This window comes from Melopsittacus undulatus, chromosome 3, assembly GCF_012275295.1.
Source record: "Melopsittacus undulatus isolate bMelUnd1 chromosome 3, bMelUnd1.mat.Z, whole genome shotgun sequence".
NCBI lineage: Eukaryota > Metazoa > Chordata > Aves > Psittaciformes > Psittaculidae > Melopsittacus > Melopsittacus undulatus.
Genome location: NC_047529.1, coordinates 82,493,592 through 82,514,137, shown reverse-complemented (window position 1 = coordinate 82,514,137; position 20,546 = coordinate 82,493,592). Strand labels below are relative to the sequence as shown.

Sequence of the window (20,546 nt, the reverse complement as noted above, 5' to 3'; positions counted from 1 at the left end):
CTGGCTACGGGAGGGCAGCGCTGCCGGCACGGGCGGAGAGGACGGCACAGCCGCGGGGCAGCGGCAGGTGCTCTGTCCGGCTCGAGCAGGGGTCTCCCCGCCCCGCGATGCCCCAGCGGCGCCTGTCTCCGGGCCAGGCGAGGGCAGCGAGCTGGGCTGTACCGAAGCACCCGTTCACCCTTCACTGCCGCGCTCCGACGAGCCCCAGCCTCGCTGCACGTCTCCCCGCGGGGGCCGGCGGCGACACGCGTGGGGCGGCCGGAGCTCACCCCCGGTGCCTACCTGGGGCGGCGGCTGGCAGGAGCGCGGCCAGCAGCAGCAGCAGGGCGGCCCAGGGCCGCGGCGCGGCTCGGAGCGCGGAGGGCTCCGCCATGGGGCCGGGGACGCGGGCGGCGGGAGCGGCGGGGCGCGGAGCTGCCGCCCGCCCGGCGTCCGTCTCCGCGGGGCTGCCCCGCTGCTTCCTACGCGCCCCGCCGTCTCCTCCTCCCGGGCTGCCGGGACACTGCAGCGGGGCGGCCCCGCGGAGGCGAGCGCCGGCCCTCCGCCCCCCGCGGCCCCGCCGACCCGGCCCCGGCCCGCCCGCCCCGTCTGTCGGTCCCAGCAGCATCCTCTGCCGCTCACCCGGCGCCTTCAGAAAACTTGTCCCCGGGTTGATCCCGAGCCCTAAGCCTGTCCCCCGGCACCCAAGGGAGCCTCAACTGGTCCACGCGTGTTACTCGCGCACCGTGCTACCTTTTGTCTCTTTCTCCGTGTCACTGTGGCCTCGTAGCTGGCGTGGGTGCGCACAGCATATGAATGACTGCACAGAGCTTTCTACACAGGGTTGTCATTCCTTCTTCATATTTTTTGTTCTTGCTGAACTTTCACCATACTTCTGGATGGGGCTTTTGTTTCAGTCGTCTTGCACTGGGGAGATGCACTGTCAGATCTACATGGCGCTTCTAAGTCAGGCATTACAGTTCTTGCCTGACATGGAGGTAGAGGTAAGATACAAGAGTTTCGTGGAACATGCTTGGTTAGGGTTCCTGGGGTTAGGAACCCTAAGCCATGGAACAGGCTTTCCAGGGAAGTGATGGAATGACTGTCCCTGGAAGTGTTAAAAAACAGTGTAGATGAAGTCTTTAGGGACATGGTTTAGTGGTGGTCTTGGCAGTCCTGGGGTAGTAGTTGAACTTGATGATCTTAAAGGTCTTTTCTAACCTAACTGATTCTGTGATTCTGCAAGCACTGGGAAAAATAAACACTACATTTTCTGAAAACAAAACAAACCAAACCAAACAAACAGACCAAGCAAGTAGAATGATTCAAAGAAAGGCAAATAATACGGGCAGGCTTTGCTCAGGAGTGTGGCAGGTGCCAGCTCCACACCAGCTTCTGCCCCAGACACCCATCCCAGCATGCTGCTGCACAGCCCCATTGCTGAGTACATGGGGGACCAGTACAGAGTCAGCACTGAAATCTCGGGCTACATGTCTGCTGTCGGACATACCTGCTCTTATTCAGGCAGCCATTTGCAAGGCAGGTACTGTAGTCCAGAACTGAGGTAGGGAGACAAATTATGTGATGGCATAGACACCATGATAGCAAAGGGAGCTGGTCCCAGCCTGTAGCTGTGGGGGTCTCCAGAATACTGTCTATCATCATTCCTGGAATATTTCCTTCTAGAACCTGACGGCTACAACATGAGAGAGGCTTTTAAAAACAAAGCAGCATACCAAAGAGAAGGAATCTTTAAAGGACAGGCTTGCAGACAGCTTGAAATGAAGCACACATGTAATGACGCATGTTCAATATATTACTGCCTGTTGCAGCCTGTTAATTCCTCATCGAATCAAGCAACATTGGTAACTTCCTCCTCTCTTCACTTTTCACTGTTCCCCTCACTGTTCTGAATGCTGCCCCTGTTACATGAACATTATTGCTTTGTTATCCCCTTTTCTTGAGGGGCCTCGTCCAGGATGTGGCCGCAGTGTAATAGCAGCAGTCATGCAGTCAGGTATCGAATTTAGCCTTCTGCATTAAATGCCACCTGTGCCCCGAGTGCACCTTTGAAATGCCTTTTCTGGTTTATGAAGCAAGGGCTCACTTCGACACTGATGACATAATGACATACACAGTTCTCATGTGGGGCATCAGCTGTTCTGAAAAACTCATTGCAGCAGGTCCTCAGCTGGCATAATCTAGCAGAGCTCCTTGCCTCATCTTTTCATCTTCCTCTGAGCTCTGCTAATTACATCAGCTAATGAAACAGCTTTTTGTTTCTGGCAAACAAACTCATTTGTCACTAATGCAAAAGAAAGCTTCAGCCTCTGGGGTAGAAATGGCAATCCCACCAGTTTGTAGAGGCAGGTTTACAAATAGAAGAAACAGACACAGAGACATGAAAAAGAATTTTAGTGAGCCAAATTGACCAGATATTTATAGGGAACCTTAAGGATTATGTACAGAGAACTCCTCTCCTCTGCAATCTGGAGTGCTGGTGACAGCTCACTTGGACATAAGCAAACAGGATTCAGCCCCAGCATCAGTATAGGTATGGATGTGCACCCCGTGCTATGATGCAGGCATGGTTCAGCACCATGTGGTAAAGCCACACCTGCTGTGCTGTGTCTAAGCAAGTTAGCTTCCACACAAACAGCAATTGCTCTTTTGGAGCCAAGTGAAAACACAGCAGCCTTTCACTATGTTCCAGTGACATTTGCTTTGTTTATGCATGAGAAAGTAGGAATGCTGCATTAAACACTGCTAAAGGAGTTTCTGACCACTTACTCTAATGGACATCATTCCTCAGCACAACTTTGTTCTAACAATTTAAGACCAGCATTTTGCATGTGTTTAACATTAAACCTGCATAAAGTTCAAGGATCATTTAGATGTGTAAACCTGAGTAGGTATTTTACTTCAAGATTAACTGAAACAGTTTAAAGCATGCTAATCATAATGTTTTTGAGTTGAAGAGTTCAGTTCTGTTGAAGGCCACTAACAGAGAGAAAAGAGGCTAAAAGAGAGCCAGGAAATACTTTCCAGTCATGTAAAACTACTACAAGCACCTGGTAACTACTCCTCTTCCTTGCAGGTTGTCCTGTTTCAGCATGGGCATATGCACAGGTCGGCAGAAGCACAGATAGGTGTGTCACATAAAACAAATGCTTGGTTTATAACGTAGAACAAATAAGCTCTACAGTGTAGAATATATACTTGTTACTGGCAAATCACCAGTAGCCAATAATTTACTTGCTGAAATTGGCTTCTTCTTCTGCAATCACTTGCTTGCAAACAGTTTCTTTAATGTATCTTAATTACTTCCATTTATGTGCTTTGGTAACTCCAACTGAAATGAAAATAAAGATTTCCATTGTTTTAATAATCAAAATGGTTTAGGTCCATGTTCTTGAAGGTATTTGGGGTATTTTCCCAATCTGGCTTCTAGGTACAGGGTCACAAAAACCTGTCAGAAGAAACTGAGAAGCTTAAGTTAAATGAAATTACCAGACAAATGTCAATGCAGTCTGAATTCTTGTGTGCCCATCTGGTAGACTCATTCAAAGAAAAGCTAAACAAGAGGAGATTATGTCATTAACGAATGCCTGCACACAAACAAGGAGCAGCTAAGTTTTTTTTCAGGCAGCTGTAGAGCTGGCATGCCTTGCTTGAGTCATTTGTCTGAAACCATACCTTTTCCATGCCATTCTCCTACAGAAATGCCAATGTTTTGACTTCAATTGGACTCAATGGTCTTAAGGATCTTTTCCAAACTGAATGATTCTATGACTTTTAGGAGCAAAATGCCCAGCACTAATTCTGTTGGGCTCCATTTTAGCAGCTCTTCCTTTCCACAGAGGTGGTTTGGTTTCCAGCCCTGTGTTACCAAATACCACTTTCTCTGCCAAGTAGACATCGTTCTGCCTGCATGTGCCATGCAAACACACCTTGGTCCAGACAGCAAGCCCCATGAAAATGGCTACTGAGACAGCTGTTCAGGCAACCCAGCCAGGAGGCCTTTGGTGAAGGCTGAGCTGACCACAGGAAGCAGAGCAGCACGAGCAGAGCAATTGGCAAGCACTGTGGCTTCATTCAGGCCAATGGTTTAATGGCAAGAGTGTTCTGGGAGCTGGGGATTTGTGGGGCTGCAGCCTCAGGAAGGCACAGCACCCAGCCTGCTGCCCTCAGAAGTTAGTTGTATTGGTGTATTTGTTTTAAGATCCTTTGCTTTGGTCATTTTTCTTGCTTTTTCTATCAGCCTGCCTCAGGAGGAGTGTGCCATTTGTGTGTGCCACCTCCAAATCCTGATGCTCCATCTTCTGTTTCCAGTGCTCTGTGTATATAGACACCAGTTACAGGACATGCTGAGAGTCTGTGTAGTGAGCTGACCTTAGCTGGATGCTAGGTGCCCACCAAAGCTGCTCTATCACTGCCTCCTCAGCTGGACAGGGGAGAGAAAATGTAACAAAAAGCTCGTGGGTGAAGATAAGGACAGGGATAGATCAATCACCAGTCACCATCACGGGCAAAACAGATTCAACTTGGGGAAATCAGTTTAATTTATTACCAACCAAATCAGAGTAAGACAATGAGAAATGAAAACAAACCTTAAAGACATCTTTTCCACACCCCTCCCTTCTTCCTGGGCTCAACTTTACTCCTGATTTTCTTTACCTCCTCCCCCCAGACAGCACAGGATGATGATGAATGGGGATTAAGGACAATTTGTCCCTTGCTGTTTGCCACTCCCTCCTCAGCAGGAGGGCTCCTCACACTCTTCCCCTGCTCCTGCAGGGGGTCCTTCCCATGGGAAGCAGTCCTCCACAGACTTCTCCAATGTGAGTCCTTTCGACCGGTGTAGTCCTTCAGTAACAGACTGCTCCAGCATGGGTCCCTTCCATGGGCTGCAGTCCTTCAGTAACAGGATGTTCTAGTGTGGGTCTCCTAAGGGTTGCAAACACTGCCACAAACCTGCTCCAGTGTGGGCTCCTCTCCCCATGGAGCCACAGGTCCTGCCAGGAGCCTGCTTCAGAGTAGGCTTCCTACAGGGACACAGCCTCCTTCAGGCATCCACCCTGCTCCAGTGTGGGGTTCTCCATGGGCCGCAGGTGGAGTTCTGCTCTACCATGGTTTGCACCACAGGCTATAGGGTAACCTCTGCTGCAGCACCTGACACTCCTCCACCCCTGGTGTCCCTGGTGCCTGCAGAGCTGTTTCTCTCACATATTGTCACTCCTCTCTCTGGACACTTTTCTGTGGCACGTTTTCCCCCTGCCTTCTTAAATACACTATCCCAGAGCCCAACACTGATGGGTTTGACCTTGCCCAGTGGCGGGTCCAAGACAGCACTGGGAAAAGCCTCCAGTGAAGACAGACATTTGGGCTGTACACAAAATCCTGACCTATGCCACTTTGCCAGAATAAATGGATTTTAATCACAGCTCCAAGCGGTAGAGGGCATCTGAGCTGCATGGATGAGCCCTGCAGCACAGGCTGTCTGTGTAGTGCAGAATTTAGGACTTCTAGACCTCTATTTTCACTCTTCTCCCATTGACTCCTACAGTAGGAGCTAAGTCCCCGGCCAGAAATTAGGAGTGTTGAGGATGCAGGATGGGCTACCCTTACTCACTTTTCCTATTTGACTGGATACACCACGGCCAACTGCTCAGAGCTGTGATTGCAGGGAAGCTCCCATACTGCTGGCCCAGGGATGGTGGTTGAGATGGGGATGGGAACAGGGATGAGGACAGGGAGGTCTGGTTCTGCAACGTAAGGGCTCTCACCAGTCTTGGCACTTGCAGGGGTTGTGAGAGGATCAGGAATGCTTTCTGAAGATGAGAGCCTCAGAGAACTCATCTCCCAACTCTAACAAATATCTTCTCAACTCATATAGAATCCACTGAGTTAGAGATCTATCCAAGCTCATTTCCCTAACGCTCCTCCTGGTCCCCCACCAGGGAGCAAGAGACAGCCCATTCCCAATAGGGCTTCCAAGAACCTCACGCTCCTGGAACTCTATTTTTTTACAGCAGTAGAGCATATTCCTTTGCTGAGGTCCTTCTGTTAAAGAGCAAGCTATTGTTATGTCTCTGTTTGGCAAGGAAAAAAGCAAGATTGATCAATGGCTTGGGGTTACTCTTTCCTTAATGACTGCAACTGCTTTCCTCTCACAATATTTTTTTAGGGATATTGTTTACTCCAACTTCAGTCCTACTCAGGGCACTTGGAATTCAAATAAACTGGATTGCATTGCGTTTTCTGGCAGACATCCAGTGCAATGAATTTCAAACTAGTGTTTGATTTTGTCAGCAACAAAGCAGAGAGGCATCTCACTAGTCAAGACTAATTCTTCCAGTTGGTACACAGCACAACCCCATGAATTTGCTGCCAGTCATATCACTGAGGTCATGTTATCCTATAGTAACAGACCCCGAAAACATGGTAAAGTGCAGATGGGGATCTGCAGAGTTAGGAGACTTTGAACCTGTGGTATTTAATGCTGGAATTAACTGTGGGTGTATCTGCTGGCATTTGGAAGAAAGACAAAAGATTTTCAACCTTTAGGGTGATTCACAAAGACTTCAAATATTTGCAGTTGTTTGTGGTTGCAGATCTTAAACAGATAACTGAAAAAGTGTTGACCAGACATGACTTTTCATTAATTAGATACACAAGAAGAACAAATGAACTTCTCTGAGGTCAAGAGATCTTCCCAAAAATATGATTCCCACTCCCCCTCTCTCCTCCCCAAAAGTGATGTTACATATAAGTGATGTTACATATATTTTCAAGTCAAGGTTTCCCAAAGAGCTTTCCAAAATGCTACATGATGAGCATAAAGACAAAGCGTAACTCAGACCTATTAAACATTCTGTCCCATGCATAGCACAGGCTATTTAGAGCTAGTGCTAAAGGGAGATCCTGGCCAAGGCCTCCTCCCTCCATCTCATTTCACATACAAGAATTAACCAGAGCCCCCCTGGTTCCTCACACACTCCAAGCAAGCCTCCTGCAGCACTGAGATGTTTGTGCTTCCCCTTCCTCTTCAGAAAGAGCCTCCTGCCAAGCAGCCAGATTGCCTAAATCTTCATGTCAGCCTGGTGACTGGAAACAATACTGCTGTTGCACAAGCTGACCCCCAAAACATTGGAGAGTTGTGCCTGATTTCTTCATGAATGGTCTTCCTGTCACCAGCGCTGTGAGGAAGGCCAGATTCCCACCCCAAGCCCTGGCTGCTACCCCACAAGAGATGGGTATTTCTGCTGCAGTGCTCGGCTGCAAGCACTCCTGTACTTGCCAGACAGGAGAAGGTTTCCCTGAACGTGCAGTTACATCTCCATTGGACCCATGGGCTCATTAGGGTGGCCCCAAAGTGTCACAGCATTGCCCACCTTATCTCACAGGGGGCAGCTCAGAGGGCAGCGTGCTCCTCAGGCACAGCTGGGGCTGCCAATGCGGCTGGAAGATAGAATCATAGAATCTTAGAATGGTTAGGGTTGGAAAGGACCTTAAGATCAAGTTCCAACCCCTTGCCATGGGCAAGGACACCTCACACTAGACCAGGTTGCTCTTGGACAAGATGCTACTGACACTCTCCATCTCTGCCTGCAACCCAGGAGCAAGGAGGATGCTTCACTGGACCTTAGGTCACTGCACTGTGAGGGATACAGCACTACCGCCTCAGGACAAAGATTTTTTTTCCAATGCATAATGGCTCTGCATACTGGAAGCTCCAGTTTGGAAACACAGCAGTGGGCAACCTTTGCAAAGCTCTTCTCTGGTATTTGTGCCATCAGGGTGTTTTATCTTTCAGCTTTGCACTGATGAAGCTCTTGCTCTGTTGCATTGACAAGGTGCTTTCCTTTGAGACACCTATCTTATGACTGTAGATTATGGACTGCGAGGATCCAGGTGCCAAAGGGAGATGGGAGCTCAGCCTGGCAGAGGAAGAACTAGTGAGGGTTTGAACATGCTGTGGCTGCAGGAGGCACCTCTGAGTCTCAGAGACCTGCATTTTCCTCTCATTCTGTTAGGAACTGAGAGCAGCCTGGAGTCCAAGTAGCATTTTCAAAAGGTCCTCTCCAGCTGCACCCTCCTTCCTGTCCTCTCCAACATCGTTGCTTTGTCTTCCTTCAGTTTTCCTTTGCCTACTCATGTGTCCACCCTTTTTATCTTTCATCCCTCATCCTCAGATAGCATCTTACTGTTTATTGCTCCTATGGTCCTCTTACTTCTTCCTTTTCTTAGCACCTTCCTTAGCAATTAGGCCCAGCCCTCTGTTTCAGGGAGAGGAAGTGGAGGGAAGCTGCTGGGCTTTTCTTCTCATTATTACTAATTCTAGCATCTCCCTGCTCTTATTCACCTTCTTCCTATCATCACCACTTCATCCAACTCTTCTTCCTGCCCCATGCTGATATTGCTGTCCCATGGTAACTCCTGGATAACCTCCCCTGGACTTTCCCTTACATCATTACCTCCCAATCACACCCCCACCAGCTCTCACCTCCACACTGATGTCCATTTGATTACCTGGCATCTTTCCTCTTTTCCTTTGATTTGTCCTGCAATTGTGGTCTATGTTTCATACTTGCTGAAACGGATCTCACCTTTGCTATGGACTGCTCCTTTGTTGGTCTGCTTGATTGTGGTGTTGACAGCTGCTTAAGCACTGCTCTGTGTCTGCCAAGTCAATACAAGCTTCCTCTGTCTCCTCAGTCTTTTTCCTGGATAACATCTTTCATTTGCTCCTTCCACTGGATATGACTCTTTCTATGTCTCAGTTTTCCTGATCTTCCTCAGCCTCTCTAAAATCTTGTCATTTCTTCCATCATTTCACAGCTGCCATCCTTTCCAGTTTTGCCTGCTCTTGCATTCAGTTCCTTCAAAGCATTACTCCGATTCTCTTAACTCCCTATTTTTGCCTTCTTGCTTCTTCCTTTTGCCTCCTGCACCTACTGGCTCCACCTCACCAAAGGCTTCTCTTCTCACCTTTCAGACCTTCCCTAGGTGACCATTCTCAGCTTCCATCATTCTTCAGCCTTTGTTTTCTCCCCTGTAGATTTTCTGCATGTGAAAAATAGCTGTAAAGGGCTGGTATCTGCTCAAGCCTCATCTTTTTAACAAGGCACTCTGCTCTCTTGTTTCTGACCCTGTGTAAGCAGAATGTCTCCTGCTCCTTCTATTCTTCCTTCCTCTAGTGCCAGCTTGGAAAAAGGAGTTGTATCACACTGGGACAGTAAGAAAAACTCACTGGAATTTATTAAAATTGTGACGTGAAGGTGGCTTAATAACATTAACTGAGTCATCTTAACTTTAAATGAGAACACCCAATCAGATAGATGAAGATGAGGTTTAATTAATTCCCTTCACATTTATACATCATGTAATCTAGGTTGCTTCCAACTTTGAAAAGCCCTCACAGAATCACAGAATAATAAAATATTTTGGGTTGGAAAGGACCTTAAGATCATCAAGTTCCAACCCCCTGCCATGGGCAGGGACATCTCACACTAGACCATGTTGCCCAAGGCTCTGTCCAACCTGGCATTCCCCACATCTTGGTAATTTCCCAGCAGTCTCTGATGCAACAGATTCCAGCTGTTATATGTCTTTCCTTTTCCTGCTTGTAGGTACTTCTTGGCAGGGTTCATCTCTTTTCTCCTGCTGTATAACACCCAGAATAACAAGACCTTAAACCTCCACTGGGCTCTGGCGGCACCAGAATTAATAGCCTCAGAGTCATGGCTGCACTGCTTGGCACTGCTCCATCCAAACTGTCCTGCGAGGGGAACTGGCATCAGTTTTCTGGCAAGAGAAAAGGCTGCCTGAAGGGAAACTGCTGCTGAAAGTAGGATGCAGAACTCAGTATTTCCTCATACTTGGGATACTTGGCACAGAGGTTATGAAAATAAAGGACAAACAACTCTTTACTAGAAAAGTGGGTACAAAGATAATTTTGATGCAAATTCTTTTCAGAAACCAATTTTACCCATGAGAATGCTGGCATTTAAAAGCATTTTAAGAGCTAAGAAAAATGCTTTATTTGTTCTCTGCTGCCAGACAGGAACACTGTATTTCAGCTTTGTCTCAAGAACTTCCTGAGCAAATGGGTTTGCCGTGTTAACCTCACTCTTAGTTGTGGTTAACTTCTGCTAAGTGCCAATATTGCTATGAGTCTATTGATGGCTTTTCAGGATGCAGAAGAGAAGAATGTTTTGAATGCACAGTGGGACTTATCTTCACTGTTAATAAACCACACACTTACTGAAATAGAGATAAGACTATTGTTTTGAAATAAAATAGGCAGAAAATGATTTCTCATTTCTTTTTCATGAGAGGACACTGAATTCTGATTCAGTAGGTAAAATTTTTGGCCACCCATCTTGGGTTTTGCTATCCTGAGCAAATGGGTTTGTACCAGTCATCAAAAGTTGGATCTTCACTAATCAATAACGCCAGCATCTAGATGGCTAAGCAAAGGAATCTGTTGCATTCAATACCAAAGTGATTTCCAATGGGTCCATTACTGCTAAACATTTTCCAAAGTGTCTCTAAATTGAGGTGGTGGGACAAAAGAGGACAAACAGACAAACAGGAGCTAGGAAAACTGCCCACTAGAACTGACCCAAGTCTCTAAAAGGGCAGTCTAACATAAAGGTATCACCTTCCCTAGTTCCATGAGTCCCTCAGGTAGTCAGAGGAGTACTGTAGGAGTCACTACACATTTGCTCTATTCTTAGCCTCTTCCCTAGATGTTGGCCTTTGGACGTTGCCAAAGCAGGACACCAATCTAGGTGAAACTTTGGTGTGACCCATAAAAGACATTTCTGTGGCTGTGATGTGAAGTTACCACCACAGAGCAGCTGCTCTGGTCACCCAATTTCAGTAGAAGGTTCACACATGGGGAAGGTGTCAACACTTCATTCCTCTGCAACCTCCAGGCACAGGATCTACATGAATTTTCTCCAAAGATATCTGAACCCAAACTTCTATCCTGTAAAAGAGGACTATGAGCAAGGGATGTTCTGAGTCAAACACTCCCTGCATTGTGAAGGAAGGCAGCTTATCCTTCCTCCCAGACTACAGTTAAGGAAAGCTGAGGGAGATGCTAGTTTTAGTCAAGTATTGTTCAGTAAGAAGTCTTAGTCCTGAGCACATCCATAAGGCAGCTAGACACAGCTAGCCAGCTTCCAGTTATCTACTTAAACACTGGAGTGGACTTAAGCAACACTGTGTATCTAAGAAATCTTCTTTTTGTGCAGCCCATTGCTGTGCAGCAGACATCACCCATTCCTGTTGCTCTGTGATAGCTTCACAGACAGTTGATTCAGGATGAATATCTGAGACACTTGTCCTGAAGTACTGTGGGATTTGGGTCAATGCTACCCAAAAAGCTTCTGTCTACTGCAGCATAATGATTGCAGTTGACAATTTAAAACCTCATAGAATCATAGGATGGTTAGGGTTGGAAAGGACATTAAAATCATCAAGTTCCACTACAAGGCAGTAGTGGTTTGGGTGCCAGAGAAAGCCATTTTGAGAGCTTGCATGACCCCAAGATTACCAAGAGGTGCACAGAGCCCAGCATCATGATCCAGCATGTAGGAATGAGGCTGACCATCTCCTGGTGCACAGGTATGCAAGGTCTGTGCCTTGTGCCTGCTGGGACTGGGGCAGAAACATGAGACAAATGCTCCTCTCTATCCTATTCCTTAGCTTCCCAGTAATCCTGAAGAAAGTTAGTAACATCTCCAGGGACACAATGATTCTTGCTCTTGATACAAGGATTCTGGACTTTGATGTGTCTCAGGTGATGATATTTTGGCTTAATTTGATTGCACAGGGGCCAGACAGGCTGGGACCATTTAGACTCCAGAGACTAAGGTTTTATTGCCTAAGGAGCTGTCATGCTGATCCAAAAGGATTTCCTCTGCAAAACAGAGGGGAAAAAAGACATTTCATTCAAGCCCTAAAATCCAAAGGATTTAGCGAAAATTCTGTCAATCCTAGCTCACTCACAAGACATTAAGCTCCACCTTCTGGTGAATGGATAAACTGCAGGGAGAGACAACGCTCTCGGTTAAAAACCAGTGAAAAGCTTCCAAGACAATAGAATTTGAGTAGAAAAGTACCTTAACTACACTTCAAGAATCTCATGAAAATGCACCGATCTTCCTCAAAGTGTCGACAGAACATTTTAAAAGGCATCGTAGTGTTTTATTATCATAGACTCAGAAAAGCAGTTGGGTCTGAAGGGACCTTAAAACTCATCTAGTTCCAACCCCCCTGTTATGGGCAAGGACACCTTCCACTAGACCAGATTGCTTCAAGCCCTGACCAGCCTGGCCTTGAACACTGCCAAGGATGGGGCAGCCACAGCTTCTCTTGGCTGCCTGTTCCAGTGTCTCACCACCCTCATAATGGCTTAAAGCCATCCCACTTGTCCTATCACCACATGCCCATCTAAAAAGTCCCACTTCAGATTTCTTGTAGGTCCCTTTAGGCACTGGAAGGCTGCGGCAAGGTCTCCCCAGAGCCTTCTCCAAGCTGAGAACTTCCAACATTCTCAGGCTGCTTTCACAGGAGAGGTGCTCCAGCACTCTTGTAATCTCTGTGCTGGGGACTCCACAGCTGGACACAGTATTCCAGGTAGAGTCTCATCAGAGCAGAGTGGGAGAATCACCCCAGGAAATGCATCTGTAGCATGATGCTACAGTTACCAAGCCTCGTATGAACTGTGCTCCTGGAGGCTTGACTGCAGCATCTGGAATGCTCTCCAGGGGTACCACAAGTACAAAAAACCAATTACAGCGATACACTGTTCATCCAGCTAAGCCCCCTCTGCATCCTAGCGTGGGCACCCACAGCTGGCAAAGTGCCTGGCCTTCCTCCCTTCGCAGCCATGCTCCCCATCACTAAGGCAGCTGCCACCTACCTGCTGCTGCAGGAGAGGCATGTTCCGGTGTGATACAATGCATCAGCAGGTGATTGCCGACTGCAGTGCATCGTGCCAGCAGCCAGCCTTGCAATGATGTCATGTGGATTTAAAACCCCCTGTAATGGGAAAGACTCCAGTACCATGGAAAAGCTGCTTGGAGTTACTGTTCCCCATCTGGACTGCTTTTATAAACCCTATGTATGGCACTTTGCTGTTTAGCCACAGTGACTGTGGGGGAGAATTCAGTCTGAAAGTTCTCCACTCCAGATTTGTATCTCAAAAGGTGTATATACAGGACTAATTTGGAACTGCAGTCTTCCCAAAATTATTCCCCTGGGCAGCTGACATAAACCAGTTGCTCACTGACAACCTAAACAAGAGCAATTATTCATAAGCTAATAGACTTTACCAAAATAAGATTAATCTTCTCCTCAAGCATCACTGGAGAAGGAAACTGAGGCATCAGCACCAGGAAGAATTGTTGCATGGCTGGTAAGTAAAGCAGTGGCAAAATAATGCTGCTACTGTGGGTGGTGTGTCACAGCGTGACTGCTTCGAGGGGAAAGCAGAGACAGAAGACTGAGCAAGGAGGGGGCTACAGTGGTCTACACTGAGACTACACCAAGGCCAACATTCAAGCTCAGTGCTGACCCCTCATTCTGAGCCCTGCCGTGGCCAGTTATGCAAGGGAAGCACCTCCAAGCAAAGATGCAGAAGACCTTGATTTTGACACTAAAGTAGGGACTTGCATCAAGCACTAGCTACACAGCAGCAGATGCATCCTCACAGTTAATTTACCGCAAGTAACTTGCTCTCAGTCCTTGTCTTCAGTTTATTTATTGCAGGAAAAGAGCATCTGCAGAGTGATAGCCAGGAACAGGCATTTTACATTTATTTTCTTTGTGTAGAAAAGGCCTGAAGTTGTCTGCTCAGCTTTGCCAAGAAAAATGATCTGTTCCTTGTTCATGACGTTAGCTTTTCTGGTAGTGTCCTTGGAGGACTGGTGGGAAGAAGATAAGCTTTCTGCAAAAGGATTTTAGCTAACTGCCATAAGGGCAGCAAAAGGAATGAAACCTCTTTCTCTAAGAATTCTTAAACACTGTGATCTCTCAACCCTACAGCCTTTCACCTCCTAATTTCCTAGTAAACATACATCATGTCCTAAAGATAATGCCTTAACACAGTTCTCATACACTGCTGACTCCAGTTCGATTTCCGTCTGCTGGTGCTGGCAGAATCACTGGTGAGGTGCATGTGTTCAGGGAGCGATGTTTCAATTTGTTTTCGGAGTTTTAAGTTTGGTTTTTCTTTGTCTCATCTGCACCATGCTTCGGCTTTTGAAGGGAACAGCAGCTCAGAGTGATACCTTTGGCACGACAAGGACCATGTTCTGGAGTTCTCAACCACAAGATCTCAGCTCCAACTAAGATGGCAAAAGCTGGATAAAATCCAGGTCTGTATGACTAACAGACTGAATTTCCCTGTGCCCTGTTTGGGTTGGTAAATCCTAGCCTGCAAGTGAGCAAAGCCTTGTAGGGCCAGCCTGTGGCCCTGTATTGCCCCTAGTCTTAATCTTCCACCAAGACAGCCATCCTATGCAGCTGCTGAGGTCCCAAAGGCCTAGTTGCTTTCTTGATGAGCATATGCATCATCTCTTTCCCTTAAAGCCTCATCATAAACAGTCAAAATAATGGGAATAAAATCACAAAGCAGAGCATTCGGAAAGATGTCTGCCAACGCACTCACTCCAGTGTCCCAGGGTCATCCCAGGACAGCTGCAGTTAGTTCTGCAGTGCAACAAGTTGAATTGCTCACAGATTTGTCTTGCAAATAGCTGCTTCAGAACCAGTATCTTAGAAGGAAAACATTTTAACAAGCAATGAAAAGCAGCATTTAGCTCCTTAAACATTGAGGGTTGGACTAGATGATCTTTCAAAGTCCCTTCCAAACCTTGGGATTCTGTGATTCTATAAACATTTGTATGAAGGCCTGTTGCAGCTCCCTGGCAAAGTCCCAAAGCTCTGGTATGGGTGCAAGCCATTTTCCCAGCCTCTGGATGGGTTGGTACACTCTCAGGGCAGCCCATGGAGGCCCTGCTCAACCAAGTCTGATCCAGTGATACCTTGCAAAGTCCATCTGCATGCTTTGAAAGTTGCCTCAAAGGTACAGTTGAGTAGTTGTAGGTGACACAGTGAGTTTAGCCGTTCTTGTTTACAGGCATCTCTTACACTAATGTGAACAGCGGTCTAATAATGCCAAAGACACCCTCAGCCTTTTAATATATGAAGTACTGAATCTGCATAGAATGTCACTCAAGATGTCCATGTGGGAAGTGATGCATAACAGTAGTACCCCATCAGCAGTAATCATAAACCACAAGAATTTACTATTCTCCATTCATCAGCATCGTACATTTGTTTTTTTTCAATATTTATACCAAATGGGACATACAATACAAATGCTCCAGAGTTCAGACAGTCCTGCATCAGCCTGGTTATTCTCAGTCTGTCCACAGCAGTTCACTATTCAGCTGTGCCAGTGCCATGTGCAGTCAAGCTATAAATGTGATGAGAGAAATCAGACATAAAATGTAACCTCAGGGCTTGGTAGGATGGTTACAAACTCTAACTTTGCAAGTTTAATCTAAACACTCTTTCAGCAACGTGATTTATTACACTGCAGCCCCACAAACACTGTTATCAGCATTACCCAAGAGGCATCAGACTATGAAAAACTTCTAAGCCAGCTGTGACACAGAAGAAAACATGGGTTTAATTATTCCCTGCATGAACCTAAGTAAATGCTGTTGTAATTGACCTGTTCAAAAATTCTGATTCCACCTCAAAATGGATTTTTTTTTCCCAACTGTGCTAGGGCTCCCATACTGCTCTATTCGCACATGGTGCATAAAAGATATAATGCATGTCCTGAACCTTACATTGGAAAAATAAGTATTTCTGACTATTGGAAAGTTTCGATTTTTAGAAGTATTCATATATTTTTTTTTTCAGAGAGAACTTGCACGACAAAATGCAATTCTATTAATGATCTGTGCCTCCAGTTGAAGAGCAGCTGCATCTGCTGCCCTCTGGTGTAGCACAAGAAAAAAACACTTAGAATGAAAACTAGAATATGGAAAACAAGCAAGCTGCGGAAATTTCTTATTATATAAAACAATTAGCAAACCTTACACTTACACTACCTGTTGTAAAAGACAGCCACATTACTAAGAAAATGGTAGCAAGCATAATTAAAAATAAAGGTGGCAGTGTGCTTCTCCAGTAATATTTTCTGGCTTAAGCATAGCCCATTTATAAGTGAAATAAACCATCTTAGCATGAAGCTTTGCATGCTTTTCTTCTGACAGAGTCAAGCTTGGTTCTTCTTCTCTTCAATCATGTATAACTAAGGCACCAGAAGCAAACCTTTCTCCTTCCACCTGCTATCCACTTCTCACTGCATTCATAAATCCTAGCCAACCTAGCATCGGTTCAGTATCCTATTTTTAGATAAACAGTCATTAAATACTATATATAATATCCATTAGAAATTTCTGAATTAAAAAATGCATATATGTTCTACTCTACAGAGACTTTACAAAGACATGCTGATTACCAGAACACAAGCAGGTGAAATTTCTTCTTATCAAATACAACACACATCACATTGGAAACAGCTCATATTTCTCATACTTCACACTATGTGAAATTAAGCTACAGAAACTCTGGAAAATGAGCCAGAGATCACAGTGGGAAGCCAATTAAAGCCATACTGCTTCAATGTGAAACATCACGCAGATATACAGCAAGTTTTTAAACAAACAGTACCCTTCATCTTTTAATCAGGATGGAGGTAAAAAAGACGTATCCCAGTAGGACAGGTAATCATATTCTTACTATGTGTTACTCTTCCCAATACCAAGAACAGCTCACTACCTTCACTGGTTTTAAAAATGCTTTGGGATTTAAGAAGAATACCATAGCCCAGAAACACACTCTTCAGTGTCTCCCATTTGCCTTCAAGTTTATCTTGAACTCTCAGGAATTCTAACTTTGCTTTTCTACATTTCTTAAGGAAATGTTTGCAATGTCTCGCAAATATCACTTAGTACAGGCACCCCAAAAAACCTTTTCCAACCACATGAGGCATATGCTTAACCGGGATTCAAGCAAGTACACATGACAGAACCAGCGAGTTTACTCAGCATGTAACTGACCCATCTCTGAATGCTGCCTGTGCTATGTAATGGCCTGCAAGGGGACATTAATCTTTACTTTTGTGGCATACATTTGTTGCTCACATTTTAAAATGTATCGAGAACACCCATCAATAGAGTTAACTGTAGCAGCTTAGTCTCAAAGAAATCTTGCTTTAAATGTTTTTAAGTTTTAACTTACACAGGAGTGGATTAAGTTGCAGTTTCTCTTCTTCCTTCCATGTTAAAGAGATTCAAGACTCATCTTCACAGAACTTTGCAAACTCAGTTTCCAACCTGCTACAGAAGAAGCTGTACCCTCACCCCAGCTCTTCCAGTTCCCAAGTTCCAGCACTGAGGCTCAAGCTCCTTTGCCACCAGTGAACCAACCCTAACATTGATGTCTGCTCCACACACCGACTGCCTGTTGGCTGCCAGCAGACAAGATACCTCACAGAGCTACTTCTGGGCAAGGAAACAGAGTAATTGATGCTTCTGTTCTTTTTCAACGATAGAATAGCTATGGTATGTGTAAGGCACGAGAAAATGGACCAGCAGCTTTCCCTGTGAGACTCTCCCATGTCACCCTCTTTCACTGAGCATGTTGCCTATTCCTATCAGGGAAAAGGCAAGTTCCTAAGATTTGATCCTGAAGCAGACTTCTACTAACAGTAATAGGAAACATGCCTGATTTACATAAAAGTTTACCCAATTTTTGCAAGCCTGCATTGCACACCTACTAGTAAGTGCCTGAACTCAAGGAAAAACTTTCAGCTTCATTCCTCGGTGTGTGAGGAAGATATGACCTTCAAATCACCTGCATGAGAAGTGAAAACCAAACAAATCGCCCTCATTTACTGAAAATTGCAGTAGTTCCCCACAAAACTTGCAGGTAACATTTATTTAGGACCACTTCACACACCACCCCCCCCCCCATCTTAATATGTGCAACAAAACTGGAAAAATGCCATCTCTGCATTCTTCAGAATAAAGATGTACTCACTTTAACATGGCGCCAGGAGCTTTTGCACTTTTTATTACTTTATCGTATTATTAAGAATAGCTGAGTTTTGTAAGACTCAATAGTGTTTTGAGACCAGGAAAAAACTAAAATCATTGGTAAGCTTGTGTTCAGTCTTAACAGGATCAGAAAACACTGAACTCTCCTCTGTTAGAAAAAGAATTCACACCAAAACCACAGCCACACAGAGCTACAATGATCCATGTCTGAAATCAGAGCACTTAGTTTCTCCAAGCAACAGATCTCTACGCTTTACTCTTCCCGCTCATCAGAACTGAGATTTTGAAGTGAACAGAAGGCCTACTTTAAGTGACAGAAGTCAACATAGTTCAGTTTGCAGTCTAAGATTCTTTCACCTTAAAGCATTTTACTTTGAAGTAAGTGAGTAACCATTATATTCCTGTTTCATATTAACAGTGCCCAACCCCACATTAATACACTTGTTTAGAGTAACGTAGAAAAAAAAACCAACAAAACACCACATGACTACAAAACACTAGTAAAAAAGCAGCTAAGTTGGATCAGAGAGAATCAAAGTTTGGAAACCACAAGTACAGGAAAGAGGAAGATGAGGTAAGGAAAAGGTATTTAAAGAAAAGCCATTTTGGATTTTTGAAGCACTGGAGTGACTGACTTGTGCTGTACCACAAATCACCACACACAATAAACACTAACACATCAAACTCGTCAGCAAGGATCCTCAAAACACAGCTCCGGCAAGCAAGCACTGGCCAGGCCCCTGGGAAAATGCTACCCTTTATCCGAGCTTCGCACCTCGGATGGATGTATAAACGTTTAATACCGCTTAACCAGCACTCCTTTCAGAACAAGTACCTCTTATTAGCCGATTACCAAACAAAACATTAGAAATGCCCAGTAAGATTTATTATTTTCCATTCCTAAAAGATACGAACAATGGTACACGTAAGAGCTGAAGCTGTCCAGAAGCTGGCGGTTTGCGAGGCCTCTCCCGTCAGAGTCCTCCGAGACCACACCACACTGAAGCAGAGGGACCACGAGGCCTGAGGGCCAGTCGTCAGAGCTCCCTTTGCTCCCTGGTGCGGCTCCTTGGTCCTTCCCCACGGGGGTAACGACAGCCTCGCGTTGCCGGGGTCGGTCTCAGCGGGCGGGCAGGCGAGCTCAGCGGAGCCCCGATGCCGCTACTCGCTCCGGTCCATCCGCCCCGAAGGCACAGCGCCCTGGGGGTGGAGCCGGGAGGCGGCTCGGGGCGGGCTAAGACTCGTCGGGCTTGTCGGCGGGCGGCCCGCAGGGCTGCAGCATCTTCTCCATGAGGTTGAAGCGGACGCGCGCCTTGCTCTCGTTCTCGGCGATGGCGAAATAGTTGAGCAGGTCGAAGTGGCCCATGTAGGAGCAGTACGAGTCCCGGTGCTGGTTCACCAGCCACTCCCACTTGGTGGTGTCGGCGTGGCCCGTCCCGATGTACTTGGACTGCAGATGCTCCAGCTGGCTGTGGATAGTATATCGGTCCGTCATGGCGGCGGCGGAACGGGCAATGAACACAAGCCCTGCGCGAAATGGCGAGCGGAAATGGCGCCCAGGGACCTTTTCCGGCCGGCGCTCAGCAGCTGTTTCCCCGCCTGGCCGCTGGGTGGGACATGGCTCCCCGCAGAGCATGACGGGAGTTGTAGTCTTCCTGTGACCTTTCCGCCCGGGAGGTGGATCCCGGCATTGTTTAATGGTTATGCGGTCTGTAATAAAATCATTTACTGTTAGTTTCATTATATGAATAGACTAATTCAGTAGTAAGACGAATGACAGTTGTAACCCCAGGTCAGCATCTGTGACACATAGTTATTTTAAAGCATGTACTTGATCAGCGGGTAGTTCAGGATCTTGTATTCTCAGGACAGGTATAAGGCTCAGTTAAGCATCAAGCTGAAGCCTCAAGGTAAAACCTCAAGTTAATTTGTAAAGCGGAGATATCACAAAGTCACAGAATGGTTGGGGTTGGAAGGGACCTCTGGAGATCATCTAGGCAAACACCCCTGCCAGGGCAGGGCAATATGGATTTGGTATGGTTGGTACTGCTTAATTCACCTGAGAATCAAAGGGGCATGCTGTCAAATCTGGCTACAGAACACCTAGATCATGGGGAGCAACATCAGAGAGTCTCCAGAAAACAGGGAAGCAAAATCCCAAAGCTCACGCTTCAGGGCACAGTTTACCCCAGCTCCTGACTCTGTGTAAACTGCATCTCAGTCTGACTCATAAACAAAGGGAGGCAGGAAGTCTGGCCCTAAAGAAAGAAAAACCAGGAAAACAGCCAGGAGCTGCCAAGAGAGCATCCCAACACTCATCTTTGTCACCCCTTTGCTTGGTTGGAGGGCAATGCAGCACTTTCTATGGCAGGTCTTGTGCAAAATGACCATGTAGAGAAAGGCCAAAGAGGT

General features: G+C 46.2%; 2 protein-coding genes across 2 annotated transcripts in view; both read right to left on the bottom strand.

The window, feature by feature from the left end:
* The window catches only part of FNDC1 (fibronectin type III domain containing 1), a 61,985-nt gene extending 61,612 nt beyond the window's left edge, over positions 1–373 (bottom strand). The window contains exon 1 of the mRNA XM_034060763.1: positions 283–373. Coding sequence (XP_033916654.1) covers positions 283–373 — 91 coding nt within the window. The remainder of the gene's footprint in view (positions 1–282) is intronic.
* Positions 374–15,285: 14,912 nt separating this feature from the next.
* SF3B5 (splicing factor 3b subunit 5) lies at positions 15,286–19,701 on the bottom strand. The gene has a single exon (XM_031049878.2). It carries the CDS (start codon positions 19,627–19,629, stop codon positions 19,369–19,371), a length of 261 nt encoding a protein of 86 aa, XP_030905738.1. The 5' UTR covers positions 19,630–19,701; the 3' UTR covers positions 15,286–19,368.
* Positions 19,702–20,546: the final 845 nt, after the last annotated feature.

Bases quoted from the DNA above. Each gene is read 5' to 3' on its own strand.
- SF3B5 (XM_031049878.2), bottom strand. From the start codon at position 19,629: ATGACGGACCGATATACTATCCACAGCCAGCTGGAGCATCTGCAGTCC.